General features: G+C 37.1%; 1 protein-coding gene across 4 annotated transcripts in view; it reads left to right on the top strand.

Annotated features, from left to right (window-relative positions):
- Positions 1–24,288, top strand: part of fndc3a (fibronectin type III domain containing 3A) — a 57,849-nt gene that overhangs the window by 4,021 nt on the left and 29,540 nt on the right. The window contains exons 2-3 of one of the 4 annotated variants that reach the window (XM_007572387.2): positions 1,230–1,370; positions 19,290–19,365. In XM_007572387.2, coding sequence (XP_007572449.1) covers positions 1,260–1,370; positions 19,290–19,365 — 187 coding nt within the window. In that variant the 5' untranslated portion in view covers positions 1,230–1,259. Of the gene's footprint in view, positions 1–1,226; positions 1,371–16,598; positions 17,343–17,652; positions 17,800–19,289; positions 19,366–24,288 lie in introns of those variants that run through there. The other 3 variants (XM_007572386.2, XM_016660832.1, XM_016660831.1) reach the window with 3 other exon arrangements.

Genomic DNA, 24,288 nt, shown 5'->3' with positions numbered 1-24,288 from the left:
TACTTTTTTAAGACCTTTATTGATTACTTGATGTTGATCTGTCATTGGAATAGTTTAAATGCAGAAATAAGGCCCCAAAATGGTGGTTGAAATAATAAAAGATTAAAAATAAATCTCTTATAAGTCAGATATCTCTCACCTAACAGAGAGAAAGGGAACTATTTCTTCTGTTCATTTATGAACTGCTCTGTTTTACTAGTTGGCTTGACTCATGGTTTGCTATATAATTTTATGGATATATATAAAATAAAATGCAGCCATGTCATGAGAAGCTTCATTTCAGAGAAGTCTATCTCTCTTAAATATTTTTTAGACTTTCTGGAAGTAATTAGGATGCTCAAATACCACATGTATTTCAATTTAATTGTGCATCATTTCATGAAAAATTTTATTATATCCCCGTTTCTGTTGCTTGTGGTTTTGCTACCCGTTTGAGCTAACTGTTGCATTATTAGTCAGATTATGAGCCCTGATTGAACCGAAATGACTGAATGATCTTCTGCTGGTAGACATTGTTTATTAAAAGTAATATTTCCATGCAGAACACTACAAACATTACTTTTACTCATTGGTTGTCAGTGCATAATTGTTTATGAAGATTTTATTTTATTTTATTTTTTGTTTTCCACTAATACTTCTTGCATTTCCTGTCCAGGACTTACCATCTTGTTTTGCAACTTGTATTTATTTGGACTTTGTCATGACTGGTCAACACCCAGATGGCATGAAAAGTTTTGGAGGATACTTTCCGTCATATGTAATTTTATTTTGGTAAAGAAAAGTGAAAAAAAACCCAAAATCAATTAAGATTATAATTGGTCTGAAAAAACATATATTTTCTTTTTAAGTTATATCTCCCGTGCCTAGTTTTAACCTGTTTGACCAATTAATTTTTGTTGCACATCACAGGATGTGGCAAATGTTAGCACTTTGTTTGTGGTAAACACACTTGGCAAGAAAGCAGTAAGACGTTTAAATGAAATTCTTAACTCTGTTCAGAGAAGAGTAGGAAGTTTAAAAAAAATAAACAGTGACTGCAGAAGTTTGTCTCTGATCTCAGTGATTCACTCATTGCAACTTACTAACAGGCAGACAGAAACCACATCCCTTGCATGATCTGAGTAAATGTTCTTAGCAGCACATTCCAAATAATTTTCAAAACTGACACCTAAACCTTTGTCATTGACCATTTACTCTCCCTTTGATGATTGTCTTGTTTGTTGCAGCAGCACCTCTTCAGTGGTGTGAATGAGGGAGACATGGCAGACCGCACGCCACCTCTGGAGTCTGGCCAGCTTCTCAGCCCTGAACTCCCAATCCTGGCCTCACCACCACCCCCAGCCATGGTCAACGGAGAAGGTCCCCAGCAGGTAGACACACATCTCTGTGCTCACTCACTAGCTCTCTGCTTTCACTTGCTCTCATATCCAAATGCCTGGCATTTAGAGCTGTACTTTTATTTTGGAAAACCACTTTTCCAAAAGTTACCCATCGAAAAGGTTCTGAGTAGGGGAGCACTGATTAATCGGCCTTGATTTTCTTAATTTTGGGAGATCTGTGATCAGCCGATGCTTGTACAGCCGATATTATCCAAAGATCAGGGATAATTTCAAGGATAGTCCATAGATTTTACATATATTTAGTTGGGGAAATTTCACAAGATTGATGTTTTTCAGTTTAGCCATGTGAAAACCAATTTTGTTGGTTTGGATAATTGTGTCCAAGTTCTAGCTAACTGGCTGTTAATTTGAGGTCAAAGCTTCCCCTGCCATTATCAAAGGGTGACACCCTGCCGTTGAGAAGATCACTGCATGTAGTTATTGTACATGTTCACAGTTAATGTTATTGATTTCATCAGCCTATCTACTTAATACCATATCACATTGTTACCCATTTGTGCTCCTTCTTGGTTCTAACTCTACTTTCAGCACTGTCTTATGAAAGGCCAAACTTGACAAAAGCTGGACAATAACACCTTCTTCACACCCTCCGAGACAAATTTTCTTCCACCCTGGTGAAACGAATAAAAGATGATAGAGAGAGATGGATAAAAAAGATGGATATATAAATTAAGAGAGATATAAATACAGCACATATAAGATACAGAACAAGCCATAGAAGTCCCCAGAGGAGACACTGGAGGTGAATTTGAAGAATTTAGAGGCAATCTTCCTCTTTCATTATACCATATACTTTCCACAATGCCAACTCCCTCAGCATGATGATGTCACCACTGTGCTTAACTCTTTGGCTCCTCTGATTTTGAAATCTTTCTCTTTGCTTTTAGTCTGCTTGTAGGTCAATGCATTGGAGTTACATTTGTGAGAAATTCTTTTATGTTCTGTTGGTGGCTTCAAACTGGTGAACTGTGAAAGAAGAACGATAAATGTTCTTTTTTGTCAAGGATCCTTCATTGTTTTATATTTAGCTCTTGAAGTGGTTACACCAGGGGCAAAAAAAAAAAGTGTAAGATTCTGTTGAGCGTTGCAGGGAAGCAGTGATGTGGTATTTAGTTGTTTGGATAAACCTACAGGGGTTTGTGTGTCATTAAGAAAACACACGAGTGTTTGAAGCCCTGCATGTCGCGCTGTTTATCGACAGCAGAAAAATGTTATTGTTTGAATTAGTCTGATAGTTATCCATTAATTACCTTAACATTATTTATTTGTCGACATGCCTCTTTGAGTAGTGATTTCATTAAATTCTCAAAAAATCCTGCTTGGTAAGATGGAAAAATGCATTAATGGAGAGCGTTTTAAAAACATTTTGATCTTCCTTTTTATAAAACCCTTATGTTTTTTTTAAAGCTTTTTAACATGCTTAACAGGTTGTGTTCTTACTCAACTAAGTACTGAAACAAACCAAATGGATTTGCTGTCCTCATCAGTTGCTCACTGAACGGAGTTCATAGGCAGCAGCTGCACACTGCTAATGAACCGCATCTCTCTCAGTTTTGATAGCCGTTTTGCCATATATGTACATAATTCTGGTTATCTCCCATCATGCCTCGTCAGTATCAGCGTGAGATTAAGCTAGCCTGACAAGCCTGAGTGATTTCTTGTCATTTCCATTGTCACTTGTTTGATTTACGTCATTTTCGTTTTTTTTTTTTGTTTTTTTCTCCCTGATTTCCCGAGGATAGCAATGACCCCACAGTGATCTTTCAGTCATTTCCTCAATCTTACTCCTGGCAAGGCTTGATAATATCACCACTGCCACATAAAACTGCCTTTCCACCCAGCCTCAGTCATTTTCCACTGTGGAAAAACCCACACCTGAATAAGGCTTTGTTCACTTGGAGATCGGATTTTGCTCGTTTTGTTCATTTGGGAGGGAGGTGTTCACTGTGAATTCAGTTACCTTACCACCTCTCTCCCAAAGGTTTCCTGATTGCCTGAACATGCCCCTTGTGTGCGTTTACTCAGTTTTATGAGAGCTAAAGGAATAAAATGCTGTTGCCGCTTCCTGACTGTCATCATTACCACTCTGCTGCTCGGAGATTTTCAGACACAGCTAATATGAATAACATCTGTCTTTCTTTTCTCTTTTTTTTATCAACATTTTCAGTATAATCAGTATACAGTTAATTTTAAAGGTTCAGGTACATACATTTAGAAAGATCTAGTGTATAACTATAAAACTATTACATGTACAGCTTCTTTGTACCTTGAAAAAGAATTGGGCTATTTCACATACTGTCACTTTACAACCACAAATTTGAATACTTTCTATGTAGATTTTTGTGACAGATCAAACACAAATTGGTGCTGAATTCTTAAATATAAAGGGGGGGAAAACCATGGTTTAAGATTTGCATATGCATTTAGTCACCCTTTGTTTTAAAACATATAAATAAAATAGAGAAGTCTCCTAATAAGTAGCCTCCTGGCGTGCAATTTTATCTCTGATCTGAACGAACGCTGCAGATGGCATTTGAAAACACCCCAGCCCCACAGAGAAGTATGGTGGCGACAGCATCATGCTGTGGGAATATTTTTCTTCAGCAAGGACAGGAAGGCCGGTAAGTTGGTAGTGAGATATCAGCGGAAAATTCATTAGAGGTTGAAAGGAGTTACAGTGGGGTGACTATTGTTAACTGGAAACATGCAGACATGACCTGGTTTGCCGGCCTATCAGTCAAACCTCTCACCGAAAAGCAGAAGAGGACAGTGGTTGATTTTTAGACCTTTGCTGAGATAGATGAGACTGGCGGGTAAGATCAGCTTCACAAGTAAGTATCAGACGATTGCCTGTCTCCCAAAATTAAGGAAATCGGCTGACCGATAAATCGGTTCACCCCAAATAATTGCATATTATGTTTTTTCTATATTTATGGAAATTATCAAATTCTTGTTTTTATTTATTGTAAAAAATAATTGAAGCCTAGTCCTAATTTTAAATGCATTTATAAGCATTGATTATTTGTATCAGAGTGGCAAATACAGATTTTTCTTTCTTATATAAAGTATAATAATAGTAATACTATTGAAGAGGATGTAACTCTGCCAGCACACCTATTAGAGTGAAAAGTGGAGAGTGACATGTGGAGCAACCTTTTGGGCAGCATAATGTATGTGCTTTTCTTTGAAATGACGTCAGGACCAGATATTTCGGTCTGCATTTTCTAGGTCAGTAGTTTCCGTTCAAATTAGACATTTTCATCTTTGCTTTAGAATAGGCCAGACATTTTAAAGTTGCCTACCTACTTAAAACCTTTGGAACAAAAAACCTTTTGTTTTGAACTGCATAGTTTTAAAAATATCACACTCAGTGAGTCATGATGCATTCATTAAATTCTGTAAACTGGCTTTCAAAATTCTTTAGTTTACATATCTTTTTGGTTATTAACTGTAATTATCATCAAGGTATTTGCCTCAAGAAAGAAATAATCTAATGATGCACAACATGGCTGCTTATAACTCTGCCTTGTATAATTGATATTGTTATTTGTTATTGCATACTATTAATAAATGCTTAGATTAGAAAACTGAACTTGTCTATTAGTAGCCTATAGGCTTAATAGTTCCTAAACAAAACATTTGGGATAAAAGAAAAAGAATGAACACACTTTGAAACCCAGGACCTGATATCAGGCAGATAAATTATGCCATTAGTTTTTATGTAGCACTATCCTGTTTGATTGATCATTACTGACTATGTAAAGTAATAGTCACTGTAAAGATGCAGTTTATTTATTTATATGTGGTTACCTGGTTACTGTAGGCACTCTTTAGTGGTTATTGAGTGTAATTTGTAACTAGGCAACTGGGTTGGGCAATTAGTTGTAAAAAAACCCATTATCTAGATTCTCAAATACACTTCAGCTCAGTTCTTAATCACCTACATGTGTATTTGCTAGCTTTTTCATTCTTCCTTCACACGCTCACTTATTCTCGTTACAAAACTAAATGCTATACCAGTTGGTTGGTTGATCATGCACCATAAAACAGACTTTATTCATTTATAAATCAGGTTAGAGGGTTGCAAATGATTCATTCATACAGCTTGACGTCTTTGATTTTGTATTCATAATATTACAGTCGGGCTGCACAGTGGCGGAGTTGGTAGAGCTGTTGCCTTGCAGCAAGAAGGTTCTGGGTTTGATTCAGGCCTAGGGTCTTTCTGCATGGAGTTTGCATGTTCTCCCTGTGCATGTTCTCTCTGTGCATGCGTGGGTTCTCTCCGGGTACTCTGGCTTCCTCCCACAGTCCAAAAGCATAACTGTAAGGTTAATTGGTCTCTCTAAATTGTCCCTAGGTGTGTGTGTGTGTGTGTGCGCGTGCGCACACACACACACACTGGTGTGGACTGGCGACCTGTGTGTGGACAGGTCGCCAGTCCACACACAGACTGGCGACCTGTCCAGAGTGTACCCTGCCTCTCGCCCGGAACGCTAGCTGGAGATAGGCACCAGCAACCCTCCCGACCCCTATAAGGGACAAGGGTGTACAGAAAATGGATGGATGGAATATTACAGTCATGTGACATGGCACTTACCTGTTTTTTTTTTTTGTTTTTTTTTTTAAAGGAGTGCGTCTTGGCAGATGTTATACAGAGACCCTGTGACTTGGTGAATTATCAGTGTTGGCATCTCCTCAATTCATGTTTCTGAAGATATTTTTGCTGCAAACTGTTAAAAAGCTTAATTAGGTAGCCTAGTGTGCCATGCATGTGACGGGTAAGGAAGAGTATTGCCACACGCACTAAATATTTTAACCCATGAAACAGCCTTAGATTAAAAAAAGCTTGATGTTAGCTGTCAGCTTCTTCACACACCTTTATTAATCTGCACCCATTTTACTGCATAAAAGATTTCAAATATAGACGTGACTCATGTAATGCATTTTTCATTATAATCTTCTGACCATAGATGTCCAGTCACCTCCAGAAATGCTAAAATTAAATTGTGTTGCAAAATAAAAGCACTCACCCAAATACAGGATTCTGATATACACTGATCGATATTTTAGCTTGAGATTTTTTTTTTCACCCAGAAAAGTTTCAGCAAGGAGTTTACCAAACCTTTTAACTCATCTTTAAAGTGTTTCTGACAGGAGTTCATTCATTTCAGATAAGAACAGCAGTGCTGATCCTGACAACACTGTTTGCAGACGTTTATTCCTCCTGTAGCCGTCCAGGTAATAGCTGGTGGTTGAGGAGAGTCATGTGAGGTCAGAGAGTGGAACTTCAGTGTGTCTCAGGACAGATTGCTAAAGTAATGCAGATGAAAGATCTCCACGTCCCAAAGTTGTTCTGAGGGAAAACTGTCCTTAGAATATTTTGTGTATTCCCACCAGCATTTAGCAATGTTCGGTTGTTTTAATTGTTCAAGGCCAACGTTGATATGCATTTCTTTGATCAAAAACAGTTGATTATTATGCAGTCCAAGCTTATTCTTATTCTCCTTCGCAAACAACTAAATTTGTAAAGGTTGATAGCTGTTAAAAAATGTAAATACCAATGATCCTATTCTAATTGGATTCAAAAATCTAAACTCATTTTTATTGCATGCAGTTATATATTGAAAGCTTTTGCTGTTTTTCAATAAATTATAACCTATATCTAATTTTACCACAAGTTTTGCTTCCACTCAGCCTTCCATTAATGAGCTTTAACACAATATTGATGAAGAGACGGGTTTTCTAGGAATGGCATTCTGTGGTTTACAGTCAATGGCAGTCAGCTGAGCATCTGTCAAGTCTGCAGTCTTTCTCATGGTTGTGATGGTCATAATATTGTCACAGCTTTTCTGCATTAAAATAATTTTTTTATTGGTTATATGTGATCTGTTTTATGAGAATTTGAATTTGAGTTTTTATTAGCTGTAAGCAATAAACACCAGAATGGACAAGTCTAAATACTGGATGATTTACTGTGTGCAGTGAATCTATATAATGCAATCTATATAATGCAGACCAACATGCTGTTGGTCTGCATTGAAGTTCCTTTTGAAAGGCTTTTTAAGGGGATTATTTTTGTTTTTCCTAATACCTCCACTTAAATCCTTCCCGTGTAGCGACATATGAAAAAAGAAAAAGGAATAGTTTAGACCATTTCCTATATTGCCATACCAACGTTTTTTTTCTTTTTCTTTTAACCAACAGTTGCATGTTCAGTTTGCTCATGGTTGCAACAGGTTTGCAGGCAGGGTTTGCTTATCCCACTGGTGATGTTGAAATCAATACTTAAGACAGCCTAATAAAGTATACAACATCCTGTTTTACGGTGTCCTGCTTTAAGGGCACCATGTGAGTCACACATCTAGGTTTTGAGCTCTGTATTGGTTGCTCTTTGGTTTTCACTTGACACATCTATATTTTGTACTCTTGAATAAAGTATCTCGTAAACTTCACTTTCTTATTGTGACTTTTAATATTCCAAGCCTTTGTTCACTATTGATGTTGTTGCATTGTCTAAAACTGGACTAAAAGAGAATAGACTCTGGACTTCATACGATTTTAAAGTGGAGCAGGAGAAAATGTCAAAATGTGTTTTTCTAGTTGCTTAGGTCTGTTTAGATACTGTAGATTATAGAGAATGGGATGCTAAAATTCATTGTGAGTTATAGGGTGTTTGTGATGATCAGAGAGAGGGTCGAGTAAAATATGAGTACACTGATAAATGAGACCCAATGTTCTTAATCTTGGGAGATCTACGATTGGCTGGTACTGGCATGACAAAACCAATGTTATTCACTGATTTTTATATACCTCCGGAAAGGTTTGAAAATCAGCCACGGTCTCCTTTTGCTCTGCTGTGAGAGAGGGTTGCCTGACAGAGCTGCCCACCAGATGCCGCACATTAACTGCATGGTGCAGTCAACAGTATTCACCCTACTGTTGCCAACTTAGCAACTGCATTGCCATGTTTAACGACTTTCCTGACAAAAACATCAGTATTGGTCAAAAACATAATCGGCAGGTCAAGCATTTAAAGCAGTGGTACCCAAAGTTGGTCCTGGAGGGCCGGTATCCTGCATGTTTTAGTTCTCTCCCTGGTGGTATAACAACCTTCTCAGCATGTCATTGTTCTTCTTAGGCCTTCTAATGAGCCACCATTGGATCCAGGTGTGTTAAACTAGGGAAAGACCTAAAACATGTAGGATGCCGGCCCTCGAGGACCAACTTTGGGCACCACCGATTTAAAGATTGGTGATCGACCAGAAATCTACAATCACCCCTACTAACATTTATTAATTATAATCAGTATATCCATCACAATATTTAGCAATCATACTGAAGTTTAATCTTTTCCTGGTATTAGGAAAACATAAGATTTGTGAATTGTTCTCTAAGGACAAAAAAATTTAGTTTTTCTGCTTTGATGTCATAACAAATAAAGACCCTAAAACTAAGTCAGTTTAGCTACTGAAAACAAATAATCCATTTTTTACATCAACAATAAAGATTTTGTTGAAAAAATTACTTGTGTGGCAATTAGACCGTTTTCAACACTAAGAAGCTATGTTAACACCGTTATAGACATAATAATCAGTAATTTTGAATTAATTGTTCACATGAACAGAATATGTAAAATTTTGTCAGTACTGCTAAATCTTAATATTTTACTATGCAAGAGGATAATAAAAAAACACATTTGTAATGTTTATGTTTAACCTTTCAGCCATTTTCTTTCTGGGAATTAAATGTAACGTAGGCGTGCTGTTTGTCTGATAAGGTGCGTAAATATCATGACGGCTGGAGAGTGAGGAGCAGGGATTACAGGAGGGGTCTGGGCCCTGATGGAATGAGGCAAGACGGTGGTGACAGTGAAGTGAATTCACTGCGATAGCTGACCCCCTTGGTTTCTGACCTTTTAGTTGGAGAAGCAGGAAGGACAGAATATTCTTTGTACTTGTTTTTTATTTTTTTATTTTTTTTAAATCCAAGTCTTTGGCTTTGATATTAATGCTCCATTGGACCAATTATTCTGAGTCAGAAAGGAAGCTCTTGTCTTGGGGTCATTACCTGAGATGATTCCTTTTAAGAGATGACTTTGGCTACAGGATGAATCACTGCTTCCTTCCACCCCACCACCCACCCCTACCCTTTGGTTTTTCCTGCGCTTGCCGTTTTGGTTTGGAGCTAAATAGGTAACAGATGAATCGGTCTGCTTCTGTCAATGTTTAAGCCTCACTAATGGCTTTAGCACTTAGCGGTTGGCTGTGCTGATGGATATGTATATTTTCTCCCATTTTGTTCATTACTCTAATTTGTTAGTGCCTAGATTTAATGTTTTAAAACTTTTATGCTTGTTTTTTTTGTTCTCCTCTTTTGATGTATTTTAGGACTTTGCTTACTGCCTGAAAACACATTTGTATTACCTCATGTTGTTGGCTTCTTATCAAACAGAATCTGTTTAAAAGTCCTTTCAAATAAACTCTGATTGATGGATTACAAAGAACAGTGAATACTCGGATGGGATATTAATTAACTTTAACACCTTCTTAGTTTAAACAAAATCTGCACAAAGTGAGGTGACATTTACGACCAAATATATATAGACATATGTTTTTTTGCTCAGTTGTGAGTAAACGCAACATATCGTGACTTGAGCTAGGCAAAGAACACAGTCATAAATGTTTACTCTGCTTGTGGCTACGCATTATGTGTGGGCTAATGTTACAGTGGGATAGTGAGACCTGACTCTTAATTTAGCTGTATTTAGCACCGGCCTTGTACGTGGTAACCAGACAGACGAGACAGAACCCTGGACGCGTTCCCTTTACAAGTGACCAGAGGGCCAGAGATGTTGTGACAAATATGCAACCCACTCTTCTTGTCTCCTGGTAGGCCTCTGAATCATCTGCAATGGTGGGGGTGAGCCCACTGTTTGTCAACTGTTGCAAGGAGGAGGATAATTTGTGACTCAGCAGGGTTTAGGGCACCTTGTTTAAGTCAGTAAAGCAAACCATATCAGTTTAGCTGCTGTGAAAAAGGAATGTTTCAGACACTCCATCCAAGCTCTGTAATGGTGGTGAAGTGCTTACTGCAGCTTGTTTGTGTCAAAAATTCACAAATGTACAACCACGTCAGATTTTCTCGTTGCCAAGAAACGAGATACCAGACATGGTGAATCAAAGTGAACAGGTTTTCAAGTATCTTTCACTGCTATCCTCACTAGCATGTTGTAGGTGGTATGCACAAACTCAATCGGTGTCAAAATATTACAACTTCTTTAGTAGTTGGTTGGTAGTACTCATTTAAGGTGCACTTAAAATGAGTATGCACCTTACAAACTGTAATGTATAGGGCTCAAGGACACGTAGATGAGCACACTTGTCGATGCATATTCACGTTAACAATTTACATTTTGTACGCCAGGTTTGATCATTTTGGTATTTGAGTTGATTACAGAGAACATTGGAATAAAAACAAAACATTTTCATATTAAAAAATAAAGAACAATTTCCCAAGTTTTATTTCTTTATTAGAATAGAGTTTTAAAGTAGTTCCATATTTCTTAACTGTTTCCTATTCAAATGCCAAACTCCTACTTTTTTATTATTATTGCATTTTATTAGGAAATAAAGATGATTCAAACAGTCTCTATTGATTGTGAAATAATCTAGTCCAGCTTTTCCTATAGTGCTTAGAGGTCCAAGTTTTATGGATCTGGAAACAGAGCTGATCTGTGCTTGTCTAGATGTCAAAAAGCCCTGCAAGATATCCCTTTAACACACTGCTGAATCAGAGGCAAAGCTCAGATTCTCTTAAGTTATTAGATTGACTTACCTTGACTCAGATTTCCAAAAGGCTGCCAGCTTTTTTTTAAATCTTGCATGCCCTGGTCACAGAGGTTAAAAGCTCAGAAGCATAAAACTGAGCATCTTTGTGGTAAAACAATCCACCTTCTACATATTTATTGATGTCTTTGTCCCTGTTTAATAGAAGCAACCTGAATGAACAGTCGAAGTGCCTCCATTGAAAATATTAACAGAAGCTTTTGTGGTTCCTTTGGCATCACTTCCAACAGCTCACTGATGCTGATAACAACTAACAGCATCTTCTTTCTTCAGAAAACACCAAAGTATTTGCTTATTGCACTCAAGGGTGGGAATTTATATTATCAATTATTATATATCATAAGTTACTTATCATGATAATTTGGATTTATTGTTATAAGGATAAATTCCAATTAATAATTAAAAACCACCTAAAACTATCTGTATTGTCAGGATTGTTTTTACCATTAGCTCCATCTATTTTCTGTAAAAGGATCAATATAAAATAAGTTTAAAAATATGATTAAATGCAGGAACTGTTTGCACTTTCACTATGTAAATCACACTTCATTATGTGACTGGTATGCTAAAGAAACATGTTGCAATTGGGAATGTTTTTCCAGAGCAGTACTTGTGTTTGTGGGGCTATAATTGCTGGAGTTGGAGTTACACCCATACAGCTACCTAAAGAAGAAGTAATAAATTGCTCTTATTGCCACTTTTATTGTTATCACAATGTACCACAAGATTGCTATAAAATGTTTAATTTCTTATCAGCTTCACTTTATTTTACTACATCTTTACTTTAGCTTTGACTAAATATGTGAATAAAGTTACCATGAGATGCTGCTTATTGACTATTTTTTATATCTTCCTGCTAAAACAATTACATAATTCTGTGTCAAATTAATACTTTGTATTAATTTTAAAAAAAAAAATCAAATGGTTGGACCAACTACTAGAGATTTTTGCCCTAAATTTTCTACCTGTTCCCATGTGTAACACTTCCAGGGGATCCTGCAGGGTTAAGGATTATCAAATTGCTTTGAATCATCCCTGCACACGTAAGTATACGCCATCAGCTGCAGGGAGATTGCGTCGGTTCCTGGCTAGTTCCGACCCTGGCAGGATTTTCCCTGTGTCATTTGGCTCTCGTTTCCTGTCCACCCAGCTGCTATGCTGCATCAACGCACAGTAAACAATTAGGAGGAACAAATAGTGAGAAACCCGAACTCTGAGTCACCGGTGGCTGAGAAACGTCAGAGCTAACTGTCATGAGCAGAGAGCAGGCCCATCCTCAGGGGTATTAAAACACAGCAGTGGCCACCTGGATGACACTGTGTGTTAACTGATCCTTGCACTCTTTGCATAAAAGTTATACTTGGATGCAAATCTCTGCAGTGTGGAGAATAAGAATTAGCCTTTGGACAATGCAATCTAGACGTATTTGGCTAGACTTTTTCCATTCTAAGCTAAAAAAAATAATCTTTCTTTGAATGTGTTCATGAGTCTGAATCTCAGCGCTTTGTTGTCTGTGTAAATCTTGTGAAATTAGCTTTGCAGTATCTTAGCCTATTTTCTGTACACGTTAAGTCATCATTTGGGAAAATACTAATAAAGTTCAAGTAGAAGCAGTCCTTAGTAATTTTGTCTCAGATTGAAAGGGGCTGTAAACCGTTAGTTTGTGTTTGCCAACTGCAGTTATCTGAAGAGGAACTTCCCCTATCTGCAAAGATATAAATGATTTGCTATTTGCAAAGATATAAATGATTTGCTATTGTTTTTTTCTTTTCTTCTTGTTCTGTTTTTCTACCTTTTTGTCTTCTGAACACCTCTTAAACTGCTGAAGGGACATTTCTTCTGTATGAGATCTTTAAAATTTTAATTGAGCAGGTTTGTCCTGAAGACTCGGATGAAATCATAGGGATGGATAATATGTGTTCCTTTCTTTTTGATGTTAAAGAAAAAAATAATTTGGGGGATCACATTTTTCAGTATTTGACCAGTCACAGACCATTAGCAGAGAATTAACCAAATCTGACCTTTGGCCAATTGAATGGGGCATTTTAATTTATTTTAAAATGACTTGCCAGACAGATAAGCAATACTTTAATAAATCAGGTAGTTGTTTTGGTCCTGATAAGAGTAGGCTGATATTGACTTAGATTTCAAGAAAATTGTAGAGAGATGCATATATTTTGTCTAAAAATACACCCACAGGTGACACTTTTTTGTTAGATTGCCTTCAATTTTAATAAGGACAATAATTCTCTTTAGCTACTTAATAATCTTCCAAAGCACATGTCCAAGACTAGCGAACAGCCATGGCCTAATAACATACATGGTAATACCAAATGTTGTCATGTATGAGATGATGTAATTCATAACTAAAACAGGAAAGTTGTGGTTATTTGTACCGCTCCAAAACAGTTGTTGTTAAAGTTTATTCACTATTTGCCTTTTTCATTCATTATCTTGATAATTGCAAAATGTAGAAATGGTGCTTTCTTAATTTAGCAGTAGTTTTCTTGAGCTCTGTTTTTTTCTTCTTTTTGCATAGAAAGTCATACTTTCCAGTTTTCCAGTCCAGTTGTTCAAATGTTGGTTTATGCATTTACATTTATGCCAATCATAAAGCAACTAGCAGTGGTGTTGCTGCACCTTTCAGATTCATCTTCTGGAAGGTATGCTGGACATACCCTGGCAACTCCTGTAACTCGCCTCTTAGGGGAAATCTAAACCTGGTGTAGCCAATACAGTTTTTCCTTTCAAAGGTAGTGTGTTTTAATATTGTTCTTCCTGTGTGTTTTTTGAAATGCCACCTTCCAGTGTAAACAGCAGCTAATAAATTTCCATAAAAACTGCAGAATTTATTTCAAGCGCTACTAAGTGCTCATTGAAGATTTTATAATTACAGTGAGAGGTAAAGTGGTATGCGAGTGTTGGTGGGGGTTTGACTTGGGTAAAAATGGTTAAAGGCAAACACACACATTCAAAAACTAAGGGAACAAATTAGACAAGGGTCAATTCCAGAGATGTAATTCAAGTGCTGATTTCGTTGTGGTCTTTGGCATTAACCAGGCTTGGTATTTAACAGTCGGAACACTTTTTCTTCTTCTTCTTTTTATTTTATTTTATTTATTTTTTTTAACTTTCTCTCTTTGGTGGTCCAGAGCAATGAACTTCTTGTTTATGAATACCAACAGGTTCTCTCGTGAGACTCGTGATTAAAAATCCACAGTCATTGTAGCATGTCTGTCTGATCTAATCCAAAATAAGTAAGAAAATAAAATAACAAAAGCATATATTGTATGCTCTTTTTCTTGCATATACTTTTTGATTTGCTGGTGCATAAGATGGAGAATAAAATGTTGGTGGATTTGTCTTGAAATGTTGCAACACTAAGTAAACAGAACTTCACCCTCTTGGGGTTACTTGTAGAAACAGAGGAAAACACGTAGTTATTCAATATAGCATCACTATATTTTAGATATAACATATGTAACCTGATGGATCCCTAAAGTTCCACTTTTGATCTTGCTTGACTTAAAAAAAAAGAAAGAAAAAAAAAAAACCTGTACAAATGAGTAGTCTAAAATAACAACCGCTCACAGCCTCCATATTTATGCTTTGAAATGGGTGTTTTCTATTTTCCTATTCAAGTTTGTGGTTGTCATATGTGTTTTATTGGGATTTTACGAGCTAGAGCAAAACAAAAGCATTGAATAATTGTGCAGTGGAAAAGAAATAAATTGTTTACAAGTAAAAATCTGAAAAGTGTGTACTGTATTTGTTTTGTCAGGGATTTGTCATCCAAACTATTTTAGGATTTAGTCCACCTGTGTGTAATTAACGCTCAGCTCCATGCAGCTGTTCTGAAAGTGCTGGTGGTTTGTCACAGAACACATTAGAAGGTGAAGGAACACATCTGTCAGGGGTAAAATTGTGACAAAGGTATAAGTCGGCGTAGGCATGAAATGTTAATTCTGCTTGTGATTGTGCATATCCTTATTTTAAATGTTTTATTTATTTATTTTGAGGACATATTTATACCATTTTTGCTGCACAAGCAGTCCAATACAATCTTCCAGCAGTGCAAGTTACCCTAAATTTTTTTGGCTCAGGCCAATAAAAGAAGGGGGCAAAAGGGGAATGGAGACTTTAGGTTTTTTTTTTTGTGTGCAAAAGTTAAAGGTTTATTCAGACTTGTTTTGAGGAATTGCAACTTGAATTTAAATTATCAAATTAATCTATAAGTAAAATCTTGCTCACTTTTTAAATGTTTTCTTAAATGATTCATGTTAAGTAAATATAAAGTGACAGCTAAAGTTATACTGGGTCAGATTTTATTGTGCAGCTGCAATGCAAATATATGCAAATTTCAAGTAAACTTGAAAAGAAAAAATTCCACCAATGTTTTTAATCCATGATAGTTATCATTTTTTTGTGGCCCTTTGGGAATATGAACTCCTTTGCCAACCTGTTCAATGGTTGGAAAAGAAGAAGAGCAATGAGAGAAATTGCCTGTGGTAGCTAATAAAAACCTCACATTTCATATTTATATAAAGTCATTTCACTTCCCCAAAATGATCCACCACTTTGTTTTAGCTTATCACCTAAGATACGAGGTAATTTAGCAGTGTGTTCAAGGGTATTAGTACATGGCAATGTATTAAGTAAATTCTGTGATTATTTACCAAATTAGATTGTAAATTTATTGAACACTGTTTAAAGTCTTATGAATGGGTCTGCTGTGTAAACTGTTAACATTCCTCTTCCATAATTAATCCGACTATATTTCCCCGAGGTCCTTTTACCTTCCAAGTGCTACTGTTTACGGGTTTCTATTTCTCGCTTTTCTTTTCTGTAATTGCATCAATCAATATTATTTGTTGTCTCAGCAGTAAAACAAACTGATGTCATTTTGATGAACATTTTCGTGCATCTTTCAGTCAGCAGTGTCATTGACGCAGGGTACATGCCAACTTGACAAACACTGATCAGAGGTGATCAACACTGTCGCTTTAAGATCCCGTCCATTCACAGTAAATGAGGGCAGATGTTGAGGAACTAAGCACTTTCAAGCTGCATGCGTCGTAACTATCCAAATAACTCTTTTGTTTTGACGGAGAGCGTACTGCTTTACGATCTTTGAAGACGTTGGAGAAACTCAAGGCTGCAGCTGTCACAAGCAGTGGAGTTCTGCAACTCCACCTCGACTCTGTATCGATCAGGAGCGTTAGGAGGATGTAAGCATGCCGCTCTGTGAATGAGAGAGAGAGAGAGAGAGTGAGAGAGAGAGCACAAGCCAGGGGGAAGTGTGAGGGGGAGGGAGAGTCAGGAGAGAGCGAGGCAGAGGGACTATAGCGTAGTCATATATTTCAGCCTCAGAAGCTGCGTGGGTTGCTCAGCTCTCTCGCGCAACTGTTGTTGTTGTTGTGAAAAAAGACAGAACAAAGGACTCCCTACGCCATGGACCCCTTATACCTTTACCGGCTCAGCAGTGCTGTGATCACACCCTGATGGAATGCTATTGAAATGAGGCACGTTAAGGAGCACAGCAGGCATTAGCTGAGCTGGCGCGTAGTCTGTGAAAGAGGTAAAGAAGGAAACAGAATAGCAAAGTGAAAAGTCTTTCTCCTTCTTCATCCTCTCCTCTTGGGCTCATCTTGCCGTCTCTTCCTCTTCCGAAGAGTGTCCAGCACTGATAAGGTTCCTCAATCCGTTCTGGTAAAGACGTCGCTGTGGATTGTTGAAAGGGTTGCTGTGGATACTTGCAGCAGGGAGGCTGCTGCGGTGTGTGCCGCGGTTGGAGCAGACGCAGCTGAGCCAAGCTGAGCAACCATGAGTTTCACGCTACGCTTTACATAAAGGGCTTCATCCAGCGCAGGAAACCGAGCCTCCAGGGTGTTTTTTTTCGGTCTCTTCCTGGACTGAATACCAGGTGTGGATGAAAGTGAAGATCGCAAAAGATGAGCTTGGCCAGATGCGTTAGCGTCGCAGGTCATGTGATCCCCGGGTGAAGTTCTGGAGGGTCTGGTAGACCCTGAAGCATATTTTCCTGTCTTTGACGGCGTGAATAGTGACGCTTGAATGAGGGAAAGCAATGCGGGGAACAGTAAGTAGCTGTAATATATTTTTTTTTTATTTTAATTTTTTTATAGAAACAAAATCTTTCTCCTTTTTTTAAAATTGATTTTAACTGTAACTTGAAAAAGAGGTCAGTTTTAATTTTTTGTTGCATTTACATCTAAATAATTAAAGCAAAGAAGAATCACACACATGTTCCTGAATGAAGCGCTCAGACTCTGATTGAATTAGACTTCCTCGCCCCTCCCACCATCCCCACCATCGCACTACACACACTGCTGACGCTGCTTTGTGTGGGTTTGTATGACCGTTTGAGACTCGGTGTGTGGCAGTCAAAAGGCTCCTTCCTATCGTCCCTGAACACATGAATGGGAGCAGTGTCAGAGATGGAGGTGCTGATGATTTCAGTGTTTGAAGACAACCACAGACAAAGCCCTTTGCCAGAGGAGTGTAGATTCTATGACCGCGACTTCCACAAGAGTGAGGTACCAACGAGCGCCCACACACAGCGCCAGGCAACAAAGACCTTGTTATGCGTATACATGACTTTACAAAGAAAAGCTAATTGAAGGATATCTTTTGTGGATGTATTTTTTATGTTTAATCAAAAGGGTTATGTCTAATAAAATTGTATCTGCCTATATATGTTTTTTTTTTTTTTTTTCCATTTTCAGAAATGCTATATTTCCATAAAATGCTGAGTCGAACTGCATGGTTTCGTTTCTCACAGTGGATGTGGTGGAGCTTTGACTGAAGAGTGATATGACATTTATAGCTGCGTGGAGCTGAGATATTTTGATTGATTTTCCTTGTTCAGCTTCTTTGCTTTTTGTGACTTTGTGTATGAATTAAGCTTTACAATGCTGATTTCTGGTTTTATCTGAAGTCAAATCTTTCATTTCCAATTTGACTAATTAAGATTGTTATATTTGTTCTTTTTAAAAGGAATAACAAAACAAAGGAAAATGCAGTTTTGTAGTGCCTAATGGAGGAGATAGCAGTGAATCAAACTGAATATTTAGGATTTCATTTCAAAGCATGTTTTGAACTTTTACCTGATATCCATTCAAATACTTAAATAATGTCTTCAGACCTTATTTTAAGTACAACTTATTTACTCGTATTTAAAAAAAAAAAAATCAGTGCATTACTGTCTTGGCAAGCAGTTTGTGTTTCACTTGGAGAATTTGTCTTTTATTGGGGATCGTCATATTTCTTCCACCCCTACTAAGGCCTTAAATCTATGAACTCCCAACATTTTCAGTCTGCAAACAACCAACAGCATACATTATAAAGGGCTTTTTTTTTTTTTTATTTTTTTTTTTACATTTAACAACCAGATAAATATACATTATTTATATTCAAATATAACATTTTTCAGGGATAGTAATTTTGATAATAAAGCAGAAGAAAATATGACGATCATCATCTAGCTTTTAACACTTTAATGAATGATGGCGGTATGGAAGTTCTTAAAGGGACAGGCCAATTTCAAGGCATTGGATACATTTTATAACAACTGAAGGTAACAGTTACTTGATTGCGCTATAAATGGCAATATATGCCAGAATATACCTTCAACACCCGTTTAAGAGAGATGAAGTTAAGACCAATAAGGCACAAATTCTTCTGTATGGGATTTATTAGTTGTCCAATCATTAATAATTATTGAAGATGTTCTTTCCATTCATTTACTCTTCTTTACTCTGTAAAAGATGGAAATATGATGAAGGTTCTTTGACAGAGGTAATACCTCTGAGTCCAACAGAAAATTAAGGAATTACATTATTCTTATTGGTCTGACGCACTGACTGCATTATAACATTTTTACTAATCTCAAGAAAGTACATGCTATCCATTGATTCAGTTGTAGACCAAACGTGGTGGGAATTCTCAGATTTGATTAATTTTATAAATGTAGGAAATAAACCACACTTTTCAGTATTTGTAAACTAAATGTCTTGTTTCTTTGTAGGTAATCCTGGTGCAGGTAAACCCAGGTGAGGCCTTCACTATACGACGAGAGGATGGTCAGTTTCAATGTATCACAGGTAAGAGACCACTTGTCTTTGGTAATTTATAATGTAAATTTGAGCGTTTTATTGCATGCCTGTAACATAAAAATATGTAAGAAGAAACAGAGTTCTTCTGAATAGTTAGTTCACAATAATCTTGGTGAACATTCACTTCAGCATAAATTGAATGTCTGGGTGAATTTCATTCCTTAATTCCTCTGTGCAATTTCAAAATGTCGATGATGAGTCATGTACTTCACCTAGTAACAAGAGAGAAGATGCTAAATACCACAGTGGTGTAGCGCTGTAGACATCAAGCTAATGCTGAGTGCAGTTAATTACTTATTGTATGTTTTCTCTTTTCTTTTGTTTCAAAACAATAAACCTTTATCATTCTTGTGGTGCAACATAGCCACAGACCAGTCAGGGTGCCCGTCCTGGTCATACATAATTTTATGCCTGAGTGTTATATTTTCATTGTTACTTGGCAAACCAAAGATATATAATTAGAAAGTATGAAGCAGCAACCAGTTGTACTTAATTATCGAAGAAACTGGAAGGACTATTCTCAGATAAACTGAGCTGCGCATTTTTCACCCTTTTATCAGGACTGCAAGAATTTGTATCATTTGTACCACGGTGGAAATGACTGAAAATCAACAATATCTGTGCATCAGATAAATCTTGTTGAGAAACATGTTCACCGGTGGATTTAAGCCAGTATGAGAACTTTTAACAGTGAAATCCTTGAGTAAAACAGGCACCTTTTCTCATTATTTACACAAAAAAGGAAAATGAGGTCTGAAACGGAAAACAAGCACTTATTCATAGTGCTTCAGATATAGTATGTTGATATTAATGCTATGTGTACATTTTCATTTAATGTTGTGATTCATGCTTAAGCACACTTGTTAATATAGTGTTTCCAGTAGAGATGCACACATATGAAAAATTTGGACCAATATTGATATCCGATATGAATGTTTCTGTTATGGCAGATAACTATTTATTATTTATATTACATATTCTGACTTCACCACTGCTTCTCTGCTTTAAACTCCCCACAATCTTGTACTGCATCACGTTCGGTGTCACATGACCAAACAAATACCACATGACCAACTTCCTCTCCTCCCCCTCCAGAAACAAATGGCAATAAGATGGAAATAAGTATTGCTTATTTGTCAGACCTATATGAAATGTTATGTTAAGCTCAGTTACAGCCTCTAAGTGAGAGACCAGCCCCCACAACCATAATTTTTTTTTCTTAATCTTGGTACACCTTGATACCGGTTACACTTAATCGGATGGTTTCCTATTCCCCAATATGCTAATGCCTAATTTAGGTAGATGCAAAGCGATATTAATGTTCATGGAGTGATTGGAACATAAGAAAAACAATATGATGCAAATGCTTCCATCTAAAACCTGCAACACACAGGATTCAGCAATAATATTGAAATCTGATGCTTCTTTCTCAGCAGGAATTTTGTAGAGTCTCCAGTTCTTCCTTAATTTGCTTTTAAAAGCTTTTACATTTTCTGTTATTATGTGAAAAGTGATAATTCTGCTATGTTTATCATCAAAGCCTGTATGATTGTGCAGAGCAGACTGCATTACATGGATAATTGATCTGAATAATCTTCCTCCCCTGGAGGAAGCAAATAATGCCCAAAAATGTATTACTGGATAAAAGTCCAACAATTAACAGCTGATCCTGATACACTGACTTGTATGTGTTGGAAAAACAATATGCTTTTGGTAAATTGTCAAACACTAATCTGATATGGTAAATATTTTTTTACTCAATCTTTATTTTACAAAAGTCATTGTGTCCTAAAGTCACTGTTGTACGGATTATTGTACGCCTTTTAGAAAAGCTGTGCTCAGGATGCAATAAGGCGAGTTTTTTGTTTTTTTTCTCTTTTACAGAAATGAAAATCTTAGCAGCAATAAAGTCTCAGCCCTGAGCCGGCACACTGTGATAATTGCATCCTATGATTTGAGCCATTAGAGAAAATGGTGCATCTTTAAAAAATATTATGCAACACATTTTAATGGAATTATGTTAAGTTTTTAAATACTGAGTTAATCATGCATGACACATGAATGCATTTTTAACAAATTATGTTTAAGTCTTTTTAAAATTTACATTTAAGTCTTTTTACAAGTCTACACGTGTATCAAGAAGTGCTTGTGCTGTGATATCTGGCAATATTAAAGCCCTATAATGTTTCTTGTCTAAATGGGAACTCCCATTGGGAGTGCCCTGGTGTGCCGTCTCAAATAACGTGTGCCAAATTGGTACTTTCAACACTAAAGGGTGCTGCCACTGAGCTGATTACTGGTCTTCATTTATGGATAGTTTTATCAGTAGTTTAGACACTATTGGCCAGATGCTGCTGATGTTTAATAGAAAATAACATTTCTTCTTACTTCATTGAGTGTTAACCTTGAATCTGTCTTGTGAAGCTGGTTTCTGTCAACATGACTTAATTTGGTCACGGTCAGAAACTATTTTAAGCATTCGATATGATGGTATGTTTTAATCCTTGACGCACTGAATGTATGTCTGATTCTTGTACTTAAACAAAAACAGGAGTAACTCTTGATATGCATGTTGTATTGACCAAGTGAAAGAACGAAGACCGCCTGTCGGGTTTCCCAGCAGCCTCTGGTCAAAAAGCCTTAGTATGTGATTTAATGTTGTTGATGTAAAAATGTGAGACTTAGTAATGGAAGGGAGACTTGTTTATTGCTTATCTGGTTGCTCTTAAGGGTGTTTTCACTGGTAGACTCTGTTCGATTGAGAACCAAAATTGCAACGTTTGTTACATTTTCAATCATTGTGGTTTGCTTCCACAAAAAGCAAACCACATAAAACGAACCAAGCCTTTTGAGAAACCTGTTTACACTCTTGCATGTGGTGGCGCTGCACCAAGAACCACTGAAAGAAATGGCATGAAAACCTTGGAAGGAGACTCTGAGCTCAACTTCCTTCTTTACAAAATAAAGGAAAACGGAATGGCTTCTGTTTTTAGCGGTTGTCAGGTTTTCTTTTGTCATTGGTAAAAGACCGCAAGTCATTTCTCCTGCTAGGACTAGACACACGTGTGTGCTTTGGTTTCATTTACCCAGAATGCTTTGTTATAGTCTGCTTCCTGCTTTTGAAACAGTCTCCAGTCCACTTGCATTCACATACTCATTCAAACTGCATTGGAGTTCAATTCAACCAATCCAAGACCTAGGTTTTTCGGAGAACCAGGTTTCACTTTTTTGACCTCCATCAGAGCTTGATTACACATTCACACTTCCCCAAATGAACTAGACTCTCTAGGGAAGCAAACTAGAGTTCAGTTAAAGCAAAAATAAACAAGGATGGTGTGAATACACCCTAAGAAGTAAAACCCTACAAGTCTAATTCTGAAGTCTCGTAAACTCTAAAGAAACTTCTCTGTAAAAGTTTCCCTTCACTCTGTGCTGCAACAGTTGTTCAGTTTCCCAGCACATAAAATTTACATTGTGCTTCTAATCTATCATAATGTAAAATAATAATATAAAAAAAAAGGCATATGGTATAATTATAGTATTGGGAAGCTGGAGCAGAAGTGTTTGAGTTAAATGCATTGCACATTTATACTGATGGGAGTAATTTTCTTTTTCACAGTAGTTAGAGATTGAGCTTGCTTTGTGACGGCAACAATAAAGTGGAGCTCTCGCATGCTGTTGACAGCATGAACGCAGGACAGCTGGATTAGTTGTAGGAGGTGGCATTGGGGAGCTGTAATTGTGAATTAGTACAATGCACTGTTTGCCTGGGGGAAGAATTGATCTCAAAACGCCTTTTACTTTATTACTAGAAGCACAAAATCTACTGCCCTTTATTGATATTTCCTTATGCTCATGTCCAATGTTTCTTTCTGTTTTTTTTTTTTTGTTTTTTAAATTGAAAATTTGATTTACTTTTGTTTACATTAAATAAGATATGCAGATGATAAATATTAATAATATGACACCCAGTGATACCCGAAGGAAGCAGTATTTTTATTTAGTTGTTTTTTTTTTTTAGAGTAGGATTTACAATCTGCAGATGTTATTTTTCCACAGTACCATTTGGTTTATACGAATAGCAATAAAACAACAGGCCCCAGGTGTCCAGGGTTGGACAACAAAGCTACAAAAAGAGAGATAGAAGGTGATGTGACAGCGCCAGAATGCCGTCGTATAACGTTTTCACATCAGGGGACTCCGTTTGCCAGTTTTTATCTGACTCAACTCTCTCACCAGCCCTCCATTATCAGCCGAGTAAAACTTCCTAATAGAGAGCTGGAATACATAGTTTTTCCATCAGAGGAGAAACATGGAACTAAGAGTTGCCACATAGATCAGTGTGACTGCTACTAACTGGCCTGTCACAGGGTGCACTCATCTCTCTGTGACGCGAATAGAGGGATGACTCACCGCTTGCAGTGCAAGGAGGGAGGAAGATGAGTGTGTGTGTGTGAGAGAGAGAGAGAGAGAGAGAGAGAGAGAGTGAGTGTGTGAGTGCAGGCTAGCATGAATGTGCATCTATGGTTTGTTTGGTTTGTTGTGTGAACACAACAGGCTTATCTCTGCACTTTGGTAACTGTTGTGCATGTATCTGTTATGCATGAATACGTGTGTCTATCTTTAACACTGGAGTGTTTAACTGAATGTGTTTAAAGATGGGGTTGAATTATATCAGTATGAATTTAGAATGATCCCCTCTGCTCGTGTTTTTTAGGATTTGTTCCATCCCAGCCTCAATTTTTGTATTCAGTCTCATATTTTTAGCAGCTGGAGGTGCGTAATTGCTACGTGATAGGGCATGACAGCCTGTTTAATCGGAACAATCTTGTATAAAGGCTGTTTATAGAGGGCATTTGCTTTTCTTGCTATCTGCCTTCAAGGTGGAACCTTTTAGCGAGAGGAAACTAA

This window comes from Poecilia formosa, unplaced genomic scaffold, assembly GCF_000485575.1.
Source record: "Poecilia formosa unplaced genomic scaffold, Poecilia_formosa-5.1.2 Scaffold299, whole genome shotgun sequence".
Taxonomy (NCBI): Eukaryota; Metazoa; Chordata; class Actinopteri; order Cyprinodontiformes; family Poeciliidae; genus Poecilia; species Poecilia formosa.
The sequence above is the reverse complement of the archived record's forward strand: the minus strand, read 5'-3'. Positions and strand labels throughout refer to the sequence as shown.